Source organism: Pristis pectinata, chromosome 3 (genome assembly GCF_009764475.1).
Source record: "Pristis pectinata isolate sPriPec2 chromosome 3, sPriPec2.1.pri, whole genome shotgun sequence".
Lineage (NCBI taxonomy): Eukaryota > Metazoa > Chordata > Chondrichthyes > Rhinopristiformes > Pristidae > Pristis > Pristis pectinata.
The window spans coordinates 15,858,290-15,879,533 of record NC_067407.1 but is presented as its reverse complement, the minus strand read 5'-3'; the positions used below and the strand labels follow the sequence as shown (position 1 = coordinate 15,879,533).

Genomic DNA, 21,244 nt, shown 5'->3' with positions numbered 1-21,244 from the left:
TGCCATCTTCTTCCACACTGGAGATGGGTGAAAAGAACTCATTTAATGCCCCAGTTATACCCCCTGACTTTATGAAATCTCCATTTTGGTCCCTAACTCTGCGACCCCACCCGACACTCTCATTTGATTATCCTTTTACCATCCTTTATAGAGTGTATATTTCTAACAATTTTTTTTAAACTTATGCAGATATGGAATATGCAAGAAGTTTTTCAAAATTGGCAGAGTCAGCTAAGACATTTATTGGCCAACAGGTAAATATGATGGTGTAGCGGTGGCTACCGCGGAATAAAACAAGACTCTACTCGGAGGATTGCCAAACAGAACTGGTTTATTTTCCCGCCTTGTGCGGGCCCTTTAAGGGAGAAAAACTCCCGCCCAAAAAAACCGGCAATGACGTAAGTCCTACGTCATCAGGACTTTCCCGCGCGCGGGTTCTCCCCGTCGCTCGGAAAGACGAGGCCCGCCGCCATCTTGGGCCTCGTCGCTCCGACGCCGCGCGGCCCGACTAGACGGTGAGTCGCCACAATGGCTTCTATTAAGGGAATGTATTATTGCAAATATTACTACAAAATAGAATGTTTGGGAAGTCAAAGCTTTTTTTCTTGCTGTTCCTGCCACGTGCAGACGATTGGGGTAGGGCTTAAATTCAGGACAAGGTAGGTTTTTTTAAAAAAATACAAGAATCAGATTTGTTGAGCAAATGTATCAACACATGAGAAATTTTAAGAGTAGGCAGGCAAATGGGAACTTGTAAGGTGTCAAAGGATATGAACAGTTAATACATTCAAATTTACCACTATTACATTCTATGAATGGTAAAGCAACCCTTAGAAAAGAAAATTAATTCAATAAGTAGAAGAGCTATGTTCTTATTTTAGTATTTTCCAACAGGTACACATGCCATTTCATTCAGTGTATATGTCTGCTTTTGAATGTGATATGGAGTACTGTCAGGCCGTCCTTCAAACTGGAGCAGGCCTCCAGTCAAATAAATTTATTCAGGTGAGTTCTTTACAATTTTTTTTCTTTTCCTGACAAAAATCCTTTTTTTGCACGAATCATTGTAGAGAGATGTTATTGCATCACTTTCACAAATTCAAAAACTAACCTATAATATTCACTTGTATTTCACGACAACAGTTCCCTCATTGAAGCACAAATTCCAGTTTATAGATGACAGTAATTGAATTGTGACTTTTTGTTTGCATTTATTTCCCACAAATAGAATTCTTTTGGTTCCTCCTTGGTTTATCAAAATATTGCCTGTATTTTGTGCTTCTGAGAATGTGATTCTCATTTGTCTCAGATTTTTCTTCCTCTGCTTTTTAGTATTCATGATCTTACTCCTTGGGTGGACAGGAGAGTTCTGCTAGATATACATAAACAAGAACTGACTACTCTTTATGTTCCCTTTATTCATCATTTCTGCGCAATTTAGATTACGCACATTATATAGAATTAGATATGCAAGATTATCTTCCTGTGCAAACTTGAACATGGGATTATTTCAGATGCAGTATTTGAAATTGCTGTTTTACTTGTTTAATTTGATTTGAATCCATAAATACAAGTTAATTTTAGTAGCAAGTGAGGTAATGGTATAAAATGACATTTTGATTTAAATATTTTACAGCCACTTCTGCTACGAAGAAACGAGCTGGATAAGCAGCGTAAAGAAATTAAAGAACAGTGGCAAAGAGAGCAAAGAAAAATGGTACCGTTTTTCATGCTCTTTTTAAAAATAAAAAAAAATTTGGACTTGCTCATCATTCATGCTTTTGATATAAAGCCCAATCTATCAATGTTGTAACAATCTTTTATATATTTGACAGCATGAGGCAGAAGCAACCTACAGGAAGGCAAATCTGTTGTACATTCAGCGCCAGGAAGAATATGAAAAAGCAAAATCTTCTACAATTCGAGCTGAGGAAGAACATGTAACTTCAAGTAGTGGACTAACTGGAAATCACAGCAAGCATCTTGAGAAAAAACGAAAACTGGAAGAAGATGCTTTACAAAAAGTAATTTTTAAGTCATTTTGAAATCTTTAAGATGTAGTCTTCCATTGAAGTGTCATCTTTTTGCTATCAGTGTTGAGTGCTACAATTTTTAACTCAAAGTCATGAACTAATTTGAACACTTCAAAATTTGACTCATCTGGTGCATGAAATTATGCTAAACGCTGTTAATAAAAATAAATTGATTTTCTCTCTATTCTGTAGTCGCAATCTTGATGATTGATTTCTGGTACTTCAATTGCAATCATTGCTTGTTGTAATTGCATACATGAAACATTTTCTTGGAAGTGAAAGTTGCTGTTTGATTGGCAATAATGAATTGTATCAATTATTTTTTAAACTCAGTTAATTAATACTGTATGGCTGTCTTCCAAATTTCCTTATTTTAAAGTGTTGTAGTACCACAGTATTTAAGTTGCCTATGGAGTGATTTTTGATTTGTTTGCTTATTTTACATTTGGGAGAATTACTGAAATTAGAATTCACATAGGCTAATTAAAATTTTGAAATTTCTTTTGTAGGCAGAAGAAGCTGGAGAGAATTTTAAAGCCTCTATATCAGATGCCAATGAAAAAAGAAGCAATATGGAAAGCATCAAGAGTGAAATACTGACACAACTACGTGAACTTGTCTACCAATGTGATCTCACCTTAAAATCAGTAAGACTTTTTTCTGCAAATCATGCTTGCATAGTTAAAACTTCTATGAAATTCCTTTCAACTTAAAGGACTGGGTTGGGCATGGTGGTATGGAAGAGTTTGTCTTTGATTGTGGTGTTTCCCAAGAATATTGACTGTTTTCTCTGCACATCTGTTCTTTTGACCTTAGTGGGACTAAATGTGTTAAAGTGAGACCAGGGACTAATTTTCTTTCCCACATTTAACACTAGCTACCAAAGGAAAATTTGAAACATAGTCATGGAGTTGTTACAGCAGAGAAGTCGTTCATTTGACTTATTGGGCCTTTGCCAGCTTTCTATAGGAAAAATTCATTTAGTTTCCTTGTGTATTATCCTGTAGTTCTGAAAATTGTTTTCCTTCAAATGCTACGTATTTGAAAAACGTGATTGAATCTGTTTCCACACTTTCAGGCATTGAATTAAATATTATAATTATTTGCAGCATGACAATATCTTTCCTCCTATGTTTAACATTCTTTTCCCCAGAATTAGTAAGTACTGAGAATATCTCTATACTTTACATTTTTTTAAAAAAAAGTGGAATTTAACTTAGCAACCATTGACTTTCTCTGCATGTACTCCATCGATTTAAAATGCGACTTTTTCAGGTGACGGTCAACTTGTTTCAGATGCAGCATGCACAAGTGGTCTCCCTTCCTGTTAATTATCAATCTCTTTGTGAAAATACCAAGTTGTATGAGCCAGGACAACAGTATTCAGAATTTGTCAAAAGTTTACCAAAGGAGGAAGTTCCAATGGAGCCATACTTCTTGCCATTTTCAGTTTCGTCCAGTGGAGGGTATGTATTTGACTGTTGGCCTTGAAGTATTTTCCTTTGTGTGCCTATATAAAAGGATGAAGGCAGTGATACAATAGCTTGGTGTGTATACTTTATTTATGAACATACTATTGATGAATTTTTGTTATAACAAGAAACATTCACTCTCACTCCATAAGAATGCACTAATGCATTTTGCCTGGACTTTACAATATAGCAGTTATTAACATTATTTTCTTGAAACACAATGCTTACCTAAATCTGTAAGGATTTTGAGATGCATAATATAGATTAAGGCTCATGGATTATCTCTCCAGTACTAAATTCTCATTCACAAGGGGATAAGGCTATCTTCCAGTAATCTTTTTCCCCTCCTCTTGTCCACCCCACCTAATGTAGTAAAACTCCCATTATTTGACCATTCAGTAATCCCGATGGTTCAGCATCAAGCTCACCGGGTAACATTTGTTGCATTTCCCCCACCACTTGCTGGAGCCCTGGCTCCCCATGCTCCCTTGAAACTTGCTGGGTTCACTGAAATGTTTCTGTGTAACACCTTTAATTCACCTTTTTTTTAATAAAAAGATGTGTTGGAGTATTAATTAAATAACATCCAGTAGTCCAGAAAATCTAGTCTGGCAGCACCAAAGTACCAATTATGCTGGATTAAGAGTTTGACTGTGTTGTTAATTTGAAATAATTTCTTAAAATAATTCCTTTTTTTATATTCCCCCTGCAGGCTTCCAGTTACTAAAAAAGCAACAAATAGTCCACATTCATCGCAAGGAAATTTGTCACAGACCTCTGGTACCTCAGGGGATATTCCACTTCAGTCACCTGATGTGGAAAGTCCCCTTCATATCAAGTCAAATAACTTGGAAGAGAAGCCGTTGAATAGCATTGACCTTCAAGGTATTTAAAAGGAATACAATATTTTCTTTCTCAGGCACTGTGTTCAACATCTTAAAAAATTGTTATTTAATTATTGTACATTGGATCTTGCAGCTTCCTATAAACTGTGGTGAATGGATTGTTTTGAACAATAATTGCTTTTATCCAGTTTTAATGATGTGCTATGATTTCCATATTTCATTGCCAGATTAAACACTTGGAACTATGTAGAAAATAGTTTGCATACTAACTTTCTACCAGTACATGTTATCAAATTAAATATTGAGTATCTGTGTATCTGGGCTATTGTTGCTGAAGGAAGTCACAAGGTGTAGGAAGCAAAAAATGGTTAAATTTAAGAGAAAAACTTGTGATATTCAGAAGTTCAGAGACTGCCAATCATATGTTGCTACTGGGGATCGTTACCAATTATTTAAATAATTTCATCCTTGCTCTCCAAAAGATGATAATTTGAAACATTACTACAAAAGTAGTAGGATGCCTATTTCTAAGAAATTTTTGTCATCATTTTATATCTTGCACCAGTGCAGACCCATCACTTTTTTTTTATGTTCATGCTTTTTACTGTATACATGACATTTTTTGTTTTAATTGGCAAAATAAAAATTGACTAGTAAGGTGGTATAGTAGTGCTGTTCCAGCATCCTAGGTTAGAGCTATCTTTGGTACTAACTCTGGAATTTGCAAGCTCTCCCTCTGATTGTCTGGAGTTTGAGGATGGAGGGAGTTGATTGATTAGCATGTGAAAGACGATATGTTAGAGGAAAATAAGTGGGAGAATGAGACTGATGGGGTTGCTCTGAGCACCAGCATAGACTTACTGGGCCAAATGGCCGCCATTTGTGTTGAAAGAAAATATGAGATTGTTTGTGCAGAGAGCCACCCCCTTGAGTGCCATAATCCTAATTCAGTCCTGCATCATTCTATGATTTCATCCTGTGGTTTAGGTGGTTTGTTGTCAATAGGTAAATGCTTCTGACATTTTTTACAGTCTAACCAGTATTTCCGGTTTCCTTTTTTTTTGCAACAGTCCAGAGTCATGGGCCATTTAGAGCTTGGCCCTTAGGAACACAAGGGAACGGTATGTGCAGTGATTCAGAAAGTGGAGGCGGAAGCAGTGAGTCACGGTCCATGGATTCTCCTTCTGCTAGCCCAGGTATGGAAACAAAACTTTTAGTGATGATTACTGTATTCTGAGATACTTGTGGTAATGTAATTCTTTAAGCTCATTATTTTGATTGCTTTACTGGTGCTCATTCACTAGTAAAGGCAATTTGCTATCACTAAAAATTATTTCAAATCACCATTTTGTTTCATATGGTAGGAACATGAACATTAGATGTTACAAAGTTATTTGCTACACCCTACCACAAAAAAAATTTCTGAAAAGAGAAGGTGATCATGTCAATGGTTGTTGGTAGAAAGGGGGAAACACCATTAACATTGTACCTGTGGACATGGATCATTTTTGTGCATATTAGACTCAAAGGAATTTGAAGGAGTGCTTGCTCGATATTCAGTTAGTGCACTGCTTAAAATAAAACCGAGTAGTGGAAGAGACATAGATTTAATTTCCATCTATGCTCATTTACTTGATCCATCCAGGGCATAGTAGGGATACTGGTCTTGGTATCAGTGTCCTTTAGGTTGAGAAGATTTTATAAAAAAAATAATTTTGTCTAGTATTATGCTTATGATCACTCCTGGAGTTTTTGGAGAATGGGCAGTATAGAATAAGTGAAAAGCAGATGGGCCTACATGTATTGGAGCTTAGAAGAATGTGAGATAATCCTATTGAAACAAGATTCTGAGATGATGCCTTTTGGGAGGTCGAATGCAAGAGTAAAGTATACAGTAAACAGCAGGACCCTTAAGAACATTGACGTACAGAGGGAAGTTGAGGTGCAAGTCCATAGTCCCCTGAAAGTGGCAATACAAGTGGGTAGACTGGTAAAGAAGGCATACCCCATACTTGCCTTCATCAGTCAGAGCACTGAATAGAAAAGTCAGTAAATCATGTTGCAGTTGTATAAAACTCTGGTTCAGCCACATTTGGAGTATCGTATGCAGTTCAGGTTGCCACACTATAGGAAGGATGTGTAGGCTTTGGAGAGGGTGCAGATGTGATTCATCAGGATTGGAGTGTATTAGCTATAAGGAGAGTTTGAACAAACTTGGACTGTTTTCTTGGGAGCATCAGAGGTTGGGGGGGGGGGGGGGGGGGGGGGTGGGTGGGATCTGATAGAAATACATACAATTGTAAGGGGCATTGATGGGGTGGATAGTCTTTTTCCCAGGTTGGAAATGTCAAATACATAGGGCATAGTTTTACGGTCAGAGGGAGAAAGTTTAAAGTAGATGTGCGAGGCAAATTTTGTGTTACACAGAGTTGTAGGTACCTGGAACATGCTGACAGGGAGGTGATAGACGCAGATACAGTAGCAACGTTTAAGAGGTATTTAGACAGACACGTGAACTCACAAGGGATATAGGGATATGGACCCTGTGCAGGCAGATAGTATTAGTTAGATTGGCATCATGGTGGGCCGAAGGGCTTTTCCTGTGCTATGCTGTTCCATGCTCTATTGTTTCAAAATAAGGAGTTCCTATTTAATTCAGAGGAGGAAGAATTTCTTCTCTGAGGGTGATGAATCTTTGGAATTCTCTCCCCAAGAGGTAATTTGCCTGATTTTCACATAAAATTTAGGCTAGTTTAATGATCTCCTCTTCCCTGAACATCAAGAAATCTACTTTATTTTGAAAAGTTCATATTCATGGAAATGATCCATGTTCACAGTTGTTGCTTTAGCCAATCACATTCAAATTATCTTTCCATTTGTCCCTCGTGAAATCAATGAAGTTCATAGACACCTTTGTCTCTGCTTGTTATTTAGCCCATTTAAGGGAAAGATTTCTAAACTTGCTGTTATTTATCTACCCTTAAAAACATTAGTTTCATTTTAGGTTATGCAGCCTTTCTACAAAAAAATTAGAAATTCTGCTATTAGGGTATGGAAGCCAATATTCTCCAAGTGAAGAGATGGAAATAGGGGAAGAGTGTGTAGAAGCCACACTTGCATTCAAATAACGACCAATCCAAGAAATCTAGAAATCCAATCATGATTCATTGTGTCAATCTAAGTAGGTTTTGTTGCCATGAATGAAGAAGTTATAGATGTTACTTTGTTTGACCTAGGTGATTTTAAAAGAAGGCTGCCCCGAACACCTTCAACAGGCACCATGTCTTCAGCAGATGACTTGGATGAAAGAGAACCACCATCTTTGTCAGACAATGGTGTGTATTTAGTTCCCCTGTGCATTGTGTTCTGATGTGTTTGAGGTTCTAATTGCAAGTAATATTTTCTAGTTTACTATTGTAAATTATGTCATCATATGCTATGTAAATTAATTTTTCTTTCTATTAATTTTACTGTTTCCAGTGGGCACCAGCAGAGGTTGAGGTATAAGGTTGTGTTGTTAACATATAATTTATTAACATATTCTTCAAAATCTGAAGTATTTTTAGATTTATAACATTTGTTTACAAGAAGCCACTTCAGAATTCTCTTGCACAATTTTCAGACATTAGGCAGCTTCCAAGTATGTCAGCCAGGAAAGAAAAACACATTTCTGGCAGGTAGTATGCAATAAGGATGATGAGCTTGGTGCAGGAAAGTTTATTTAGGATCCAAAGCATTGTGTAGATTGTAGGTTCCATGCAAGAGCTGACATCTAATTGCTCACTAATACTGCCTTTCGCCACTGAAATGTTCCCATCCAACCAGCTTTCATTTTCTTGAGAGCGGCTGCAATCCTAGCAGTCGTCCAATCTGTTTTATCTGTCTGTCTGGCTCCTGCCAAATCAGCTTTCATGAAATTTGAGATCCAATTTTTAAGATTCCTTGGTCAACATCATTCGGGTGCTGACATTGTCCAAAGATTGACATGCACAGTTCTTTGAGTTTGATATCTACGTGCTATGTGGCAGAAAATAAGATTATTGATATTTCAGAATAAGCTTAATTGTGCTGTACTTTCTTGAAACGTAGGCCTAAATGAGATTGTCGTGGAGATGGCAAGTTCTCCAGGGCCCTTCCGCAATACTGTAATGTCAAAGGCAGCGCAAACCCACAAACTGCGAAAACTACGAGCTCCATCAAAATGTAGAGAATGTGACAGCCTTGTGGTGTTTCATGGTGCTGAATGTGAGGAGGTAAAGTATCTGTAACTAGATGGTTATTTTTCCATATTAAAATTTTATGTGCGAAAGATTCTCTTTCTCATGAATGAAGAGAAGCACTGATTTGTGAAAATCAGTGCAATTTTTTGTGTATTGCCTTTAATTCATCTATTCTTTTAACATTTAATTGTGCATAGAAAAAGATGATAGCTAAAAGTGCAAGTATGTGGGGGCAAAGTAAGAATTTTTATCTCTGGTTTAATAACTTTCTGAATTTTTTTGGTAGATATACACTAGTAGCGTTAAACAATCCTCTCCACAAAATTTTGGTCTGAATTTTCTCTTTGCCTATGCTGTCAGGCAACTTTTATAGGGAATGTCCAGAAGTAAGGATGTTGTGAAGTTAGTTGTTCAGCCATTCAGGTTTAAGCACTTTTAAGCAAGAAGTAGAAAGCTCTTTGTTGCTTCAGATTCCAGCATCTGCAGTCCCTTATCTCCAAAGTAGAAAGCTCTACTTTTTAATGTAACTTTTACAATGATAATAGTGTACAAAAGGTATAAAAGTTCACATCAGTTCACTCTGTTCTGTGGCTTGACCCATCAAAGCCCACAGCAGCGACAATGCTGACAGAAATCTCCAGATGTGTGCATTTTTCTGTGAATGTGAGGATTCCAGAAATTGCTGGCAGTTTCACAGCATAATGATGTTGAATACTGAAATTTCATCAACTATCAAAGCATAATTTTAAATAATTATGAGTTAAAAGGGAAACAGCCGCTTCACTTACTGCAAACTGGGTAATTCTATTGGCTGTTTTTTGATTGAGAGCATCAGATGATAAAATGTTACCAGCATTTGTCATCTTGCAGGTGATCATAACTGGCTCGGGTAGGTTGACGTGCAAAGAAGGAAATACAATTGATGTAGGTTGTTATTCACTAAGGCTCAAGATTCAATTTAATAAAAAAAGAAATTGCAGAAAACATGGGTGGCCAAATCAAGTTGGACCTAGCCAGCTGGCCCCATTTGCTACTGATGATGTGTTGTTGCATAATGCTCAATATGAGAGGAACTGCAGGTTCAGATATTTGATGTATGTGCTTGGCTGAGGATCCAATGGTATGAAGCTACCATCCATGGGATTATGACTGAACACTTCTAAGTCAAAATCCCACCCCATTTCCTCCCTGCCTGCCTGCACATGGCTAACTTGGATGTGTAGGCCGAACTAGCTGATCTTTCTGTTCCAGAGAGTTGTCACGAGGTTTCATCAGTTTCGACTTTTTGCAGGAAAATCCCTGCTGCTGGATTGCCCTAAGAGCCTTCAATAGGAAATGAGGGTGAGCTGGAGATTTGTCCCCTGTGGAAAACATAGGTCTTTTTTGCCATCGCATCAGAGAGGTGGATTCCCTATCTTAGTGCTGAGAATCTCAGCAAGATTTGGCTCTGCTACTGGATTATATGTGGAGTCCTGCAATCAAGCCAAATGACAATTGTGACCACATCTGCTGCTCCATACAGATATACAGAAGACCTGTGTCAGTCTGAGACTTTAATTGCATGAGAACAGCCAGGTGCAACCAGCACAATTTAACCCAAGCATAAGTAATTTTGAAGCATAATTTACACTTTATAGCTCTCTAATCATTTACACTAGTTTAGCTGATTCCACTGTTATCTGTTTAAAGAAATGGAAATTTGCTCCCTATATGTTTGAGTCTTATAATTTGTCTTGAACTGAAATTAATGTAGTGAGTTAATACTTGCAATTAATTTCACTTGGCAGTGTACTTTGGCATGCCACAAAAAGTGCCTCGAGACTCTAGCTATACAGTGCGGTCATAAGAAACTTCATGGTCGATTGCACCTGTTTGGAGTGGACTTTATTCAAACTGCAAAAGATTGTTCTGATGGAATTCCCTTTATTATTAAAAAATGCACTTCGGAGATTGAAAACCGAGCTTTATGCATAAAGGTAAGATTTGCCATGCGTTCTGCAATTGCGAACTTTTTCAGTTTGGTTGCCCATCGTACTCTGACATCTTCATTCTTGTTTAAATTCAACCAACTTTCTTAAGTCAGTGCATGTATTTAAGAGCATGGCTGTTCGATGCCTTTATTCCAATTATCTGAGATAAGAAAATGGGGTAAAAATTGTACAACTCAAGTCAAAAGTACAATAATGAGCAAGTAATCTCTTAGGTAGAATTGTTTGTATTATCAGTTACAATTGCACTTGGCACTTATTGTTGATCACTGATAGAATTACTGTTTGTGGAAGATATTCTGCAATAATTGATATACTACTCTGTTTAGCTCAGGATTTTACTATGAAGGAAATGTCTTCTTAGAAACAAGCACATGATAGCAATATATCATTCAATAATCAAGATGTTGTCTTCAAAATAACATTTATAGTAATTTAAGAATATTAAGAATTTAATACCTGCTCTGCATGGCAGTCATCGTTACCAACACAAGTAAAACCAGAATTCCTGTTTAAAAAGGAATTTGCAGCATTCTGTTTGGTTCTTTTGGATATGGGTAATGCTGGTAAGGCCACATTTACTACTTTGTCCTGTTAAAAGTGGTGAATCATCATATAATGAAGTATTGTGCTGCTAGCATTCAAGTATGTAATGTAGGTTTAAAGCTGGGTGAAGTTCAGATCAAGTGGCTATGTTAGTTAATGTGGAGAAAATCCAGCTGTGGTTAAATCGGAAAAAGTACATTATTTGCTCCTAGAATTTAAGTATAAACTTAAAATTGCCTAAAGCCTTGGTCTCCAAATCTACTCTGACAATTTTCTAATAATGCATTATCACCTTTTATCAGTACCCATATTCTATTTATTCTTGGCACACAGTGAATTAGCAATGTTTATTCACTTAGATTATTCTTTGTTCAAGGGTATTTATCGAGTAAATGGAGCAAAATCTAGAGTTGAAAAGTTGTGCCAAGCTTTTGAAAATGGAAAGGACTTAGTGGAACTCTCAGATTTGTATCCCCATGATATTAGCAATGTGTTAAAACTGTTCCTTCGTCAGGTAAGTCCATCTATAAGACAGCACACATCAGTCCTTTAAAATAGCTAGTTTTTATTGGAGTGAAATCATCATTATTTTTTTGTCCAATAGCTTCCAGAGCCACTGATGTTGTTTCGTCTTTATAATGAATTTATTGGCTTGGCCAAGGAATGCCATAATGTTATCACTGAAGATGAGGAAAAACAAAAAGGTCTGGCAGCACGCAAGTGGTCAACCAATATAGGAAGAAAACAAATTCTTTCTAAAGTCAAAGATCTACTTGGGCAATTGCCACAACCAAATTACAACACTGTGCGGTACCTCATAAGCCACCTTCGCAGGTGCGTAAAAGTAAACATTTTTGAGCACTTTACAGTTGTAATATATTGAAGCTCTTGAATATTGCTGTTTACCAAAATCTCCATGTGTCACATTTACCCAACCTGCCAAAAGATGCTTCTTTTTGCACCTGATTAAAACATTGCATCAAGATACTGGGTTTATGGCGTGCTTCCACAGTCCCATGAGTTTTATTATCAGCTGCAAGGAGCTTTATACATGTGATTTGTCCCTGGCTGAAAGACGTACCATTTAGGCGCTGAACAGCTTGAGAACCAGAATCACATTTGTCCCTCAAAGTGAAGGTTAATGGTGGAATTAATTTGTCATTCATTTCCCTACTTGCTCACTCAACATTAGTATGTCACGGTGCTATGCAACCCAGGTTTCGCATTGATTTCCAAAGGCCATTTAAACAGTGATATTGTTTGTGATTGTAGAATCCCTTAATTTTTCTGTGCCTTTTCAGTTTTATGATGCAATTTGTCAGTTATCAGTCAAGTTTGTGCAATTTTTCAGCATGGGCTTTCAATGTACCAGCTTCAAAAGCTGACATTGTTCTTGATCTTATGATGTCTTTGAGAAAGAAGTTTCATCCAACTGGCAGTTTTGTGAACATTTTTCTTTGGAGCATTCTCCTTCACAAAGATGCATTACGGGCATCAAATAAAATCTGAAAAGAATTTGCCTTCTGTGCTGTCATAAATCCTGATAAGGTTCTACATCTTGACTGTGTTGTGTTCAACATCATTACTATATTACTTAAATGGCTTACCTCTGGCAACTTGACAATTATGTTATCCACTGGATGTAACTATAAATTAAACAGTTGTGTCCTAATCATAATTGACATGCAGAATTCAATAACTCATGAAGCTTTTTTAAAATACCTTCTGAATTTACCTTTTATTTTTAAAGCTTTGTTTCCATATTTATTTTATGCCTTATTTGTTGAACACAAGAAAATGGGAGCAGGAGTAGGCTACCTGGTGCCTCAGGCCTGCTCCATCTTTCAGTATTATCATGGTTGATCTGCTCCAGCCCCCAACTCTTTTTTGCCAGTTCTCCATAGCCCTCAATTCCCTGACCTTGAAAAATAAAATGATCTACCTCCTCTTTAAATACCTCCCAATAATCTAGCCTCCACAATCTGCTGAGATACAGAATTGCAGAAATTCGCCACCCAAGACTGGTCATTTCCATTATTTCAGTACAAGTTGAGCTGTATCTTTTTGCATTTCGATGCACTTTACTTGTAATCTTGATAGTAACGACAGCCAATTTTCATAAAGCAAACTCCTACTTATTTTTATTAACGTTTAACCAAAGGATAAATATTGGCTTGTGCACCAGGATAACTGACTCGCTTCTCTTCAACATGGTACCATAATCCACTTTAAGAAGGCAAACAAGCTGAATGTTTCATCTGAAATTAGCACTTCTGACAGTGTAACATTTTCTCAGTACTGCATAATAGTGTCACTTGATACTTGGATAGACAACTTCCAGAGTTAGAAGCCAAAAGTGCTATCAACTAAAAACATTGCTGATACAGATTCACACATTTGCATGTTTCCTCAACAGGGTAGCAGAAAAAGAAGAAGAAAATAAAATGTCACCTAGCAACCTTGGGATAATATTTGGACCCACTCTAATTCGACCAAAACAAACTGATGCTACTGCTTCATTATCTTCTCTTGTTGATTATCCATATCAGGCTCAAATGGTGGAACTACTCATTAACCATTATGAAAATGTATTTGTTTTTTCACTGACTCCATCTTCACAAACTGGAAAGACATCATTTGATGAGAAAGATAAGGCTATTTCTTTGTCACCCGAGGAAGGTATCACAAAAAACAAAGGTCATCCAAAAGCTAACAAAGAAGTAAGTGTTAGTTAAACTGTTTTGTAATACTTTTAGGAATTTTGCTGCTTCTCTCTCTGTCTTCTCTAGAAATGCACTTCCAGCAAAAATCAGGAATAAATGTCTCTTTTGCATTGGATTCAACAAAGATCCCAATTTAGGAATAAAAACACAAGTTGTTGGTAACACTCAGCAAGTCAGGTAGATGGGGTAAAGAGAAATGGGGTTAACGTTTCCATTTGAAGACCCTTTCATTTTTATTTCAGATTTCCATAATCTACGTTTTTTTCTTGTTTCTTAGTTTGGTTATTTTGAAGCTCTTGCCAGTTTGTATTTCTCTCCCCCAAGCTCATGATTATTAACCCTATAACAAAAAAGACCATATTCTAAATTTTATTTACAGTGTGGTAACAGGCCCTTCTGGCCCAACGAGTCCGCGCCGCCCATTTTAAACCCAGATTAACCTACCCATACGTCTTTGGAATGTGGGAGGAAACCGGAGCATCCGGAGGAAACCCACGCGGGCACGGGAGAACGTACAAACTCCTTACAGACAGCGACGGGAATCGAACCCCGATCGCTGGCGCTGTAATAGCGTCGCGCTAACCGCTACAGTACCGTGCCAAAAACTTTTTGTTTTTGACAAAGTGTATTTGCAAACTTGAATCTAGAATTAATTTATATAAAATCCACATAGCATCAGGTGAGAAAACAAAAATACATTGCAATTTGAATTTCTGTAAAGGGGGGAGTTTTTAACACTCCCACTGTGGGTGAGTTGAAGCTGAGTAGGGGATGAGGACGAGGTTGAAGAGAAGGTAGGCAGGGAAGCTTACGAAAACTTTGGATATTGAAACATGGAGAGATTTTTGATGATAGGGGCATTACTTTAATGTTGTTTACTTAAGTGGCAGTTATGTTGGCTATGTGAGATGGATAAATAGTGGGGGGAAGTCTATGAAGTAGGATGAAATGAGACCATGGAACAAAGTGGGTTCAACCTTAATTACCTTAGGCTTAGCTTGTAATCAAGTCAGGAGATTTAATTCTCTTTGTTAGGTGTGAAGGAAATAGCTTTTTTAATTTACTTAGAGACTTGATGGCAGCTTGCACAACACTTGAAAATATGAACAGAAAGAAGTTATATAGCTCAACAATCTAGAGATGATAGTTCAAATCCTACTAGCTAAGGAATTTTGGTTCAATTCATAATCTGGAATTAGTTTCAGTAAAGATCACTAAACTACCAGATTTGTTTTTTTTTCCCCTCATGACAATCTGGTTTATTAAAATCATTCTGGAGGAATCTCTGCCATCCTTGACCAATCTGGCCTGTGTGTGATAGATCCAGTGCTATGTGATTTACTCTTAAATGATTTCTAAACTGGACTAGTGAAGCAATATCCTGACTTTTAGTTGCACTCACAGAATCTTACAGAAACATGCTAGACTCCTGCTCCACATTGCAGAGATATGAGTTCAAGTCCTGATGCAAAAATGTGTGATGTTATTAGTAATGGGGGTAGTCTTGGGCTACTGAACAATATTGATGAGTTGGTAAGATGGCAGAGCAATGGCACATGGTATTTAATTCTGAAAACTGATATAATGTATTTTGGGAGGACCAAGATGTACGCAATGAATGATAGAGCCCTAAGAAGTACTGTGGAACAACAGGGACTTGGTGTGCATGTCCAAGGATCCTGTAAAGGCAGATAAGATTGTCAAGAGGGCATAGAATGTAAGGGTAAGGAGGCTATAATGCAACTGTATAAATCATTAATTAGATGTACAAGCTGTGTTGTATGGCACTACAATAATGCCAAATGGGATGAACCTGGAACAGATCTGCCAGTTCAAAACTGGGTATTCATGAAGCTCTGTACACCACCAACAGCAGCAGAAATCTTTGACTTCTTGGTTCAGAACATCCTTCATTTTACCACTGTATGCATACCTAAAAATTAGGTAGCAACCTGGTGGAAGCTGCAACACAGGATTTGCAAGATATACAGTAGAAATCAAAGAACTAAGCAATTCCACGACCATTGGATCAGATCAAAGCTCTGCAGTCCTGCCAAATATAGTTGTGAATAGTGGTGGACAGTTCACAACTAATGGGAGGAGGTGGCTTCAAGATCATCCCCATCTTCAGTGTTAGTAGATCCCCAAGTGTAAGTGTTAAAAGATGAAGCTGAAACATTTGCAACCCAGAATACTCAACTGAATTCCTGAAGACTTGCTCTCCAGAACTAGCTATGCCACCAGCCAAGCTGTTTCAGTGCAGTTACAACCGTGGCATCCACAGGACAATATGGAAAATTGACCAAGTACATTGTTTTCGTGAAAAGCATAACAATTCCAATCCAGCTAATTACTGCACAATCAGCCTACACTCTACCATCAGCAAAAGGATAAAGGTGTCACTGACAATGTTTTCAATCACGACTTACTCTTCAGTAACCTGTTTACCAGTGCCTATTTTGGGTTTTGCCAAGGTTGCTCAACTTTAGACCTCATCACAGCCTTGCTTCAGATGTGAACCAAAGAATTGAACTCCAGTAGTGAGAGTGACTACTGTTGATAATCAAGGCAGCATTTGACTAAGTGTAACGTTAAGGAGCTTTGGTTAAACTGAAGTCAGTGGCATCATGGGGAAATACTCCAGTGGTTGCAGTCATACCACATACTAAGGAAGGTTGCTGTGGTTGTTGACTAATCGTACCTGCCCCCAGACGTGAGTGCAGGAGTTTCTCTAAGGAGTGTCCTAGCCCAACTATCTTCAACTACATCAATGAGCTTCTTGCCATCATAATTGGATATTTTCACTGATTTCACAACACTCAATTCTGTTCACAACTCCTCAGCGGTCTATATTTGCATGCAATAAGTCTTCAATAATATTCAGGTCTGTGTCAATATATGGCAAGTAGCATTCATACCACAAAGATGCCTGGCAGTGTCTTTCCAATAAGAGATGGTCACCTAACCTTGACATTCTATGTTATGACCTTGGCAACATCATGGGGATCACCATTGACCAGAAACTCAACTGGACCAGCTACATCTTTCTTAGTTAGGGTTAAGCAGTAAATGATGGCCTTGCCAGTGGTGCTGACTTTCCTAAAAAGTAAAAAGATGTCCTGTTAGCTACTATATTGATGTCATTAATATGTGCAGTTACATGAAGTGAATATAATTCCACCTTTTAAAGCTGGCATGATACTTACAGAAATCCCTGACTGTTGTAAATGTACTATAGCTTGCACTGATACCTTTGTGTTAAATTCCAACTGTTACAGAAAACCTTTGAACAAAAGTTGAAGTAAAATAGGGATGCAGTGTTATTACTTAATGTATTATTACTGCCTAAGTGTGTGTGTATATTTAAAAAAAATAACGGACATTCTTGATGTTGGCAGGGCTTCGGGTTGTCTGGACATGAAAAGGAATCTTCACAGAAGGCATCTTCCAATAAGACCATAAGTGAAGGAAAGGATCTAAAATGGAGCAAAAAAATTGATGAATTAGGTTTGTATCTTGGTGTATATTTATAAAAGAAATGATTTGTTTTGGAGATTTCAAGAATTGAGTGAAAGCAAATTTTGCACATTACTGCACTGGGGATGCCAGTGTAGAGTAACAAGGGGAGCAGTGCTTTGTTTCTCAAATAATAAATGATTCATCATTGAAATGACTGAAGTTTTTCTTGGGATTAACATTTTAAAATCTGTTGAGAATACTAATGTGTGAATTGTACAATATTTCAGGTCCAGATATTTCCCTCAACCCAGAAAAATCTGAACTGCTGAAGGAATTGCCAACTACGCAAGCTTCCGAAATACAGAAGACCAACAAGTTGTCATCGAGTGAAAAAGCTGGTCAGCAGCTTGTTAAAGTTAATATGCGGCCTCCCAGGCCAAAGCCAATTATTCCAAGACCTGCTAGCCTTCCTGTTCCTGAAATGCTTTCTTTGAATGACAAAAGTTTGAAAGTGTGTAGCAAAACAAACAATGAAAGGAGTACTATTGTTGAAGAAGTTCCAGAGATGCAAATTCCATCTCGTTCCCCTACGTGCTGCAGACATTCATACTACGATACCCAGTCTCTGCGTCGGACTTGGGACAAGCAGTATAAGTGTTATGATATAACTCAAAAGACAGCCAAGATTGTGGCAAATGTTGCTCCAGAAAATAAAACCATTGACAATTCTCTCTCTCCACCCTATGCTCAAGGTTCTGGCAATAGCTTTACAAGTAGCTTGCTTCCCAATAAACCAAACACAGCAACTGTTAGACAAGTAAAGGCCACTAAGATTAATGGAAACTCATTAGATTCTGCACTTCCTTATGCATTTCGATCTCCACGAACCCTGCAGCCTCCACCTGGCACTTTCTACAAACCTCCCACTAATGCAGTCAAACATGCAGGAGGTTATTTGCTCAAACCTATTGTAGCATTAGCTAATAACTCGGATTCTGTACAAGACAGCAATGGAACAATTACTTCTGAAGATAATGAGAATAATGGAGCTAAGGAATCGGAAGGTTCAGCATCTGCAGCCAAAGAAACCCAAGGAGAACGTAAACTGGCATTTCAAAGACTGCGATCAAAACGAATTCCACCAGACTATGAATACAGAGAAGCCCATTTTGTTTAAATGAGAATTAAGTGAACTCTTAAAAGTGTTAATCTGCCAAGCTACTTTTTAATATTATTTAAAAATGTTCTATTTTTCCACGTGAGAAGCCATAACACAATCTAAATGCAAAACTTTGACGGTGATTGAAGTGAACTTCAATTTTCTCAGTCGCTATTATTAATGTAGAATGTTGCAATTTTCATATTTCTTAAACTTCCCAAGCTTCCTAACAAAAGCTGTAGTTACTATTGAGTTGTAAATGAATTGAATTTAAAATCTTATGGTAGCATGCAACTTAAGTGTATCTTTTCCCAGAAAAAAAGAGACAACTGCTAAATATGCAGCACAGCATAAATTTATTTTGTGGCAATAGTAATATGTTAGTACTTCTAGATTTTTTTTTGCAGTTATCCAAAGTTTTGCAAAATTTATATTCTCAACTGCCATTCTTAATTGTGCAATCAAAGCTTTCTATGAGTCTTAAAAACTGCACAGAAATGCCAGAGCCCTTGTTCTTTAATGTGCAAAAGCCCTCAAATATATCCATATTAATCGTTTGCATTTGGAAGCCAAGTGATTTTCAAAATGAATAACTTGTCATTTTTTATTGGTGTATGTAATGTGGTCCATGACCAGGCAATGTACTCATTGGGGGTTCTGTCTTAAAATGTGAATTACCTTTGTAAATTGTGCATAAGTTTATTTATATTATGTTCATTTTGTTGCATGTATGCTTTGTTTACATTACTTTGTACACAAGACACTAAGCTATGTTTCTTAAAGCAAATATATTAATTCCTATATATAATGTCATGAATTACATGAAATGCCTTAACCTTTGGAAAGTTGCCTTATGTAATTTATTAAAATTTAGGTTTTGTGTATTTTATAAATGTTGAATTTATGTAAACTAACTGGGCATCCATCTGCATAAGATCAGTTATGATATTTTATACTTGCAATGCTTTTAGGTGGATTACATAAGCCTTGGGAAATTTGACTGAGGTGTGAATGGGCAATATTTTTCATCAGTGTTTTAAATAGTTACTTCAAGAATGCCAGAGTTTTTCTGCTTTGTACTTAAGGCATTTTTATAGGAACTTTTACTGGTGATGCACTGTTGTTGGCTCTTTGAGTGGGAGACCTCCAATGTTATAAAGATCTTTAAATGAATGTAGAAAGGATGGGACATTATTACTTAAATTTGGGATGATGCATTTGTTAAATGTGCCTTGTGTTTACAGTTGAGACTTTTTCCTTGGATAATGGAAATGCTGGTAATGTTGCAGAACTAAGTCAAATTGTTTTTGTTGTGTCCTATCATTCTACTATGTTGCTATATTGGAATTTCTGAACCACCATCTCTTTGTATGGCATTCGATTGTAATAAATGTTCCTTTGTTTTTCTAGATTATTGGTTTGAAAAAATTCTGTTAGAAAATTCCATATGCTCAATCACTTTCACACAATCTCTATCAGCTATATCCAATTAGAAAGTCAAATTTCAGAGTGTGGGGGGAGGGAGGAAGATGATTTTATTTGGATGCTACCTTTTTGGATGCTTGTGTACACTAATTGTTTTTTCTGAGATTGGTCTCACATTGTATTAATGAAGAAAATTTATTTTTCAAGCTCAGTAAACAAACTGCTAGAGGAACTTAGCAGGTCAGGAGCATTAGTGAAGGGAAACAGACAGTCGACATTTTGGGTTAAGACCATTCATCTGGACTGAAAGAGTAGAGGGGAGATGGCCAGTTTAGAGGGAGTGAAAGGGGTGGAGCAAGAACTAGCAAGCAATATGTGGATTCAGGTGAGGGATGATAGATGGAGGGGCTGTGGGGTTGTTGGATGTGTAAGTTGAACTGGGTAGATCCAGGAGTAGATTCTCCTGTGTCTTTATTTTTCTAGCTGTTCTGTTTTTCCCATTTTGGAATTGACATGTGCAGTGCAAATTCCACATTGTAGGAGCATTAATGAGTGCAACTAACTCCTGTCAAAAATGCACAAGGTAAGCAGATTTTATCATTTTTGATTTGCTGTCAGCAAAATTTTGGAGCTCAAATTCTTCCTGCACAGATGGAGCAAGGTCTCTAGAACATTAAAAAGGGTTTTAGACTACTTGCAAGTTAATTGCTGACTGGTTTCTACAGGGTGTTATAATTGTGTAAATGTTTGGTACTTTCTAGAGTCAATATATAGTTTTCTTGCATGTGTTGACTGCAGACATATTTGATTCCACCGCAACAAACCAGTTGCTCCCATAGCATGACAGACTGAGCAGAAGACATGCATAGCAGGATAATCTATTATAACTGGTGCTGGGGGGTGTCTGGAGAGAAGGTAAAGCTTTATGCATTGAAAGAGTTCTTAGCAGGAGAATCTATTCACCCAGTAGGTACAAAAAGCAATTTGGCTACTTTTCCTACTACCGTGTGTAGAAAATCTGTGCTTTCATAAGAATAATTGCAGTCTGAATCCAAATGCTATTGTAGAGGAAGGCAAAAACTGCATCTTCACCATCATCTCTCAAGGTGATATAGGCCTAGAATTTTTATGCACCTGTCTTTTCCCTTTCACATTGCGTTGTCCACTTGCATGCAAAAGGTCACTGTTCACAACTCAAAGACCTAACACCAAACACAACTCCAATGTACTGTAATTGAAAGGCATTCAGATTCCTTGGGAGCCAAGTCATTCCAGTCAGGGTATTGGCCAGAGTCATGATGCCTTTAATCTGTAGGAGTACACTAAACTAATGTGCATATGAACATCACATCAAAGCCAAATAATAGCTGCTTA

General features: G+C 37.3%; 1 protein-coding gene across 1 annotated transcript in view; it reads left to right on the top strand.

Annotated features, from left to right (window-relative positions):
- The window catches only part of LOC127568561 (rho GTPase-activating protein 29-like), a 58,054-nt gene extending 38,200 nt beyond the window's left edge, over nt 1-19,854 (top strand). Inside the window, exons 8-23 of the mRNA XM_052012454.1 lie at nt 190-254; nt 895-1,005; nt 1,637-1,717; nt 1,836-2,024; nt 2,543-2,680; nt 3,309-3,499; nt 4,218-4,390; nt 5,421-5,546; nt 7,587-7,685; nt 8,440-8,603; nt 10,358-10,546; nt 11,481-11,618; nt 11,709-11,938; nt 13,521-13,824; nt 17,226-17,334; nt 17,574-19,854. Of these exons, the coding sequence (XP_051868414.1) occupies nt 190-254; nt 895-1,005; nt 1,637-1,717; nt 1,836-2,024; nt 2,543-2,680; nt 3,309-3,499; nt 4,218-4,390; nt 5,421-5,546; nt 7,587-7,685; nt 8,440-8,603; nt 10,358-10,546; nt 11,481-11,618; nt 11,709-11,938; nt 13,521-13,824; nt 17,226-17,334; nt 17,574-18,463 (3,197 nt within the window). The 3' untranslated portion in view covers nt 18,464-19,854. The remainder of the gene's footprint in view (nt 1-189; nt 255-894; nt 1,006-1,636; nt 1,718-1,835; nt 2,025-2,542; nt 2,681-3,308; nt 3,500-4,217; nt 4,391-5,420; nt 5,547-7,586; nt 7,686-8,439; nt 8,604-10,357; nt 10,547-11,480; nt 11,619-11,708; nt 11,939-13,520; nt 13,825-17,225; nt 17,335-17,573) is intronic.
- The last annotated feature ends 1,390 nt before the right edge of the window (nt 19,855-21,244 follow it).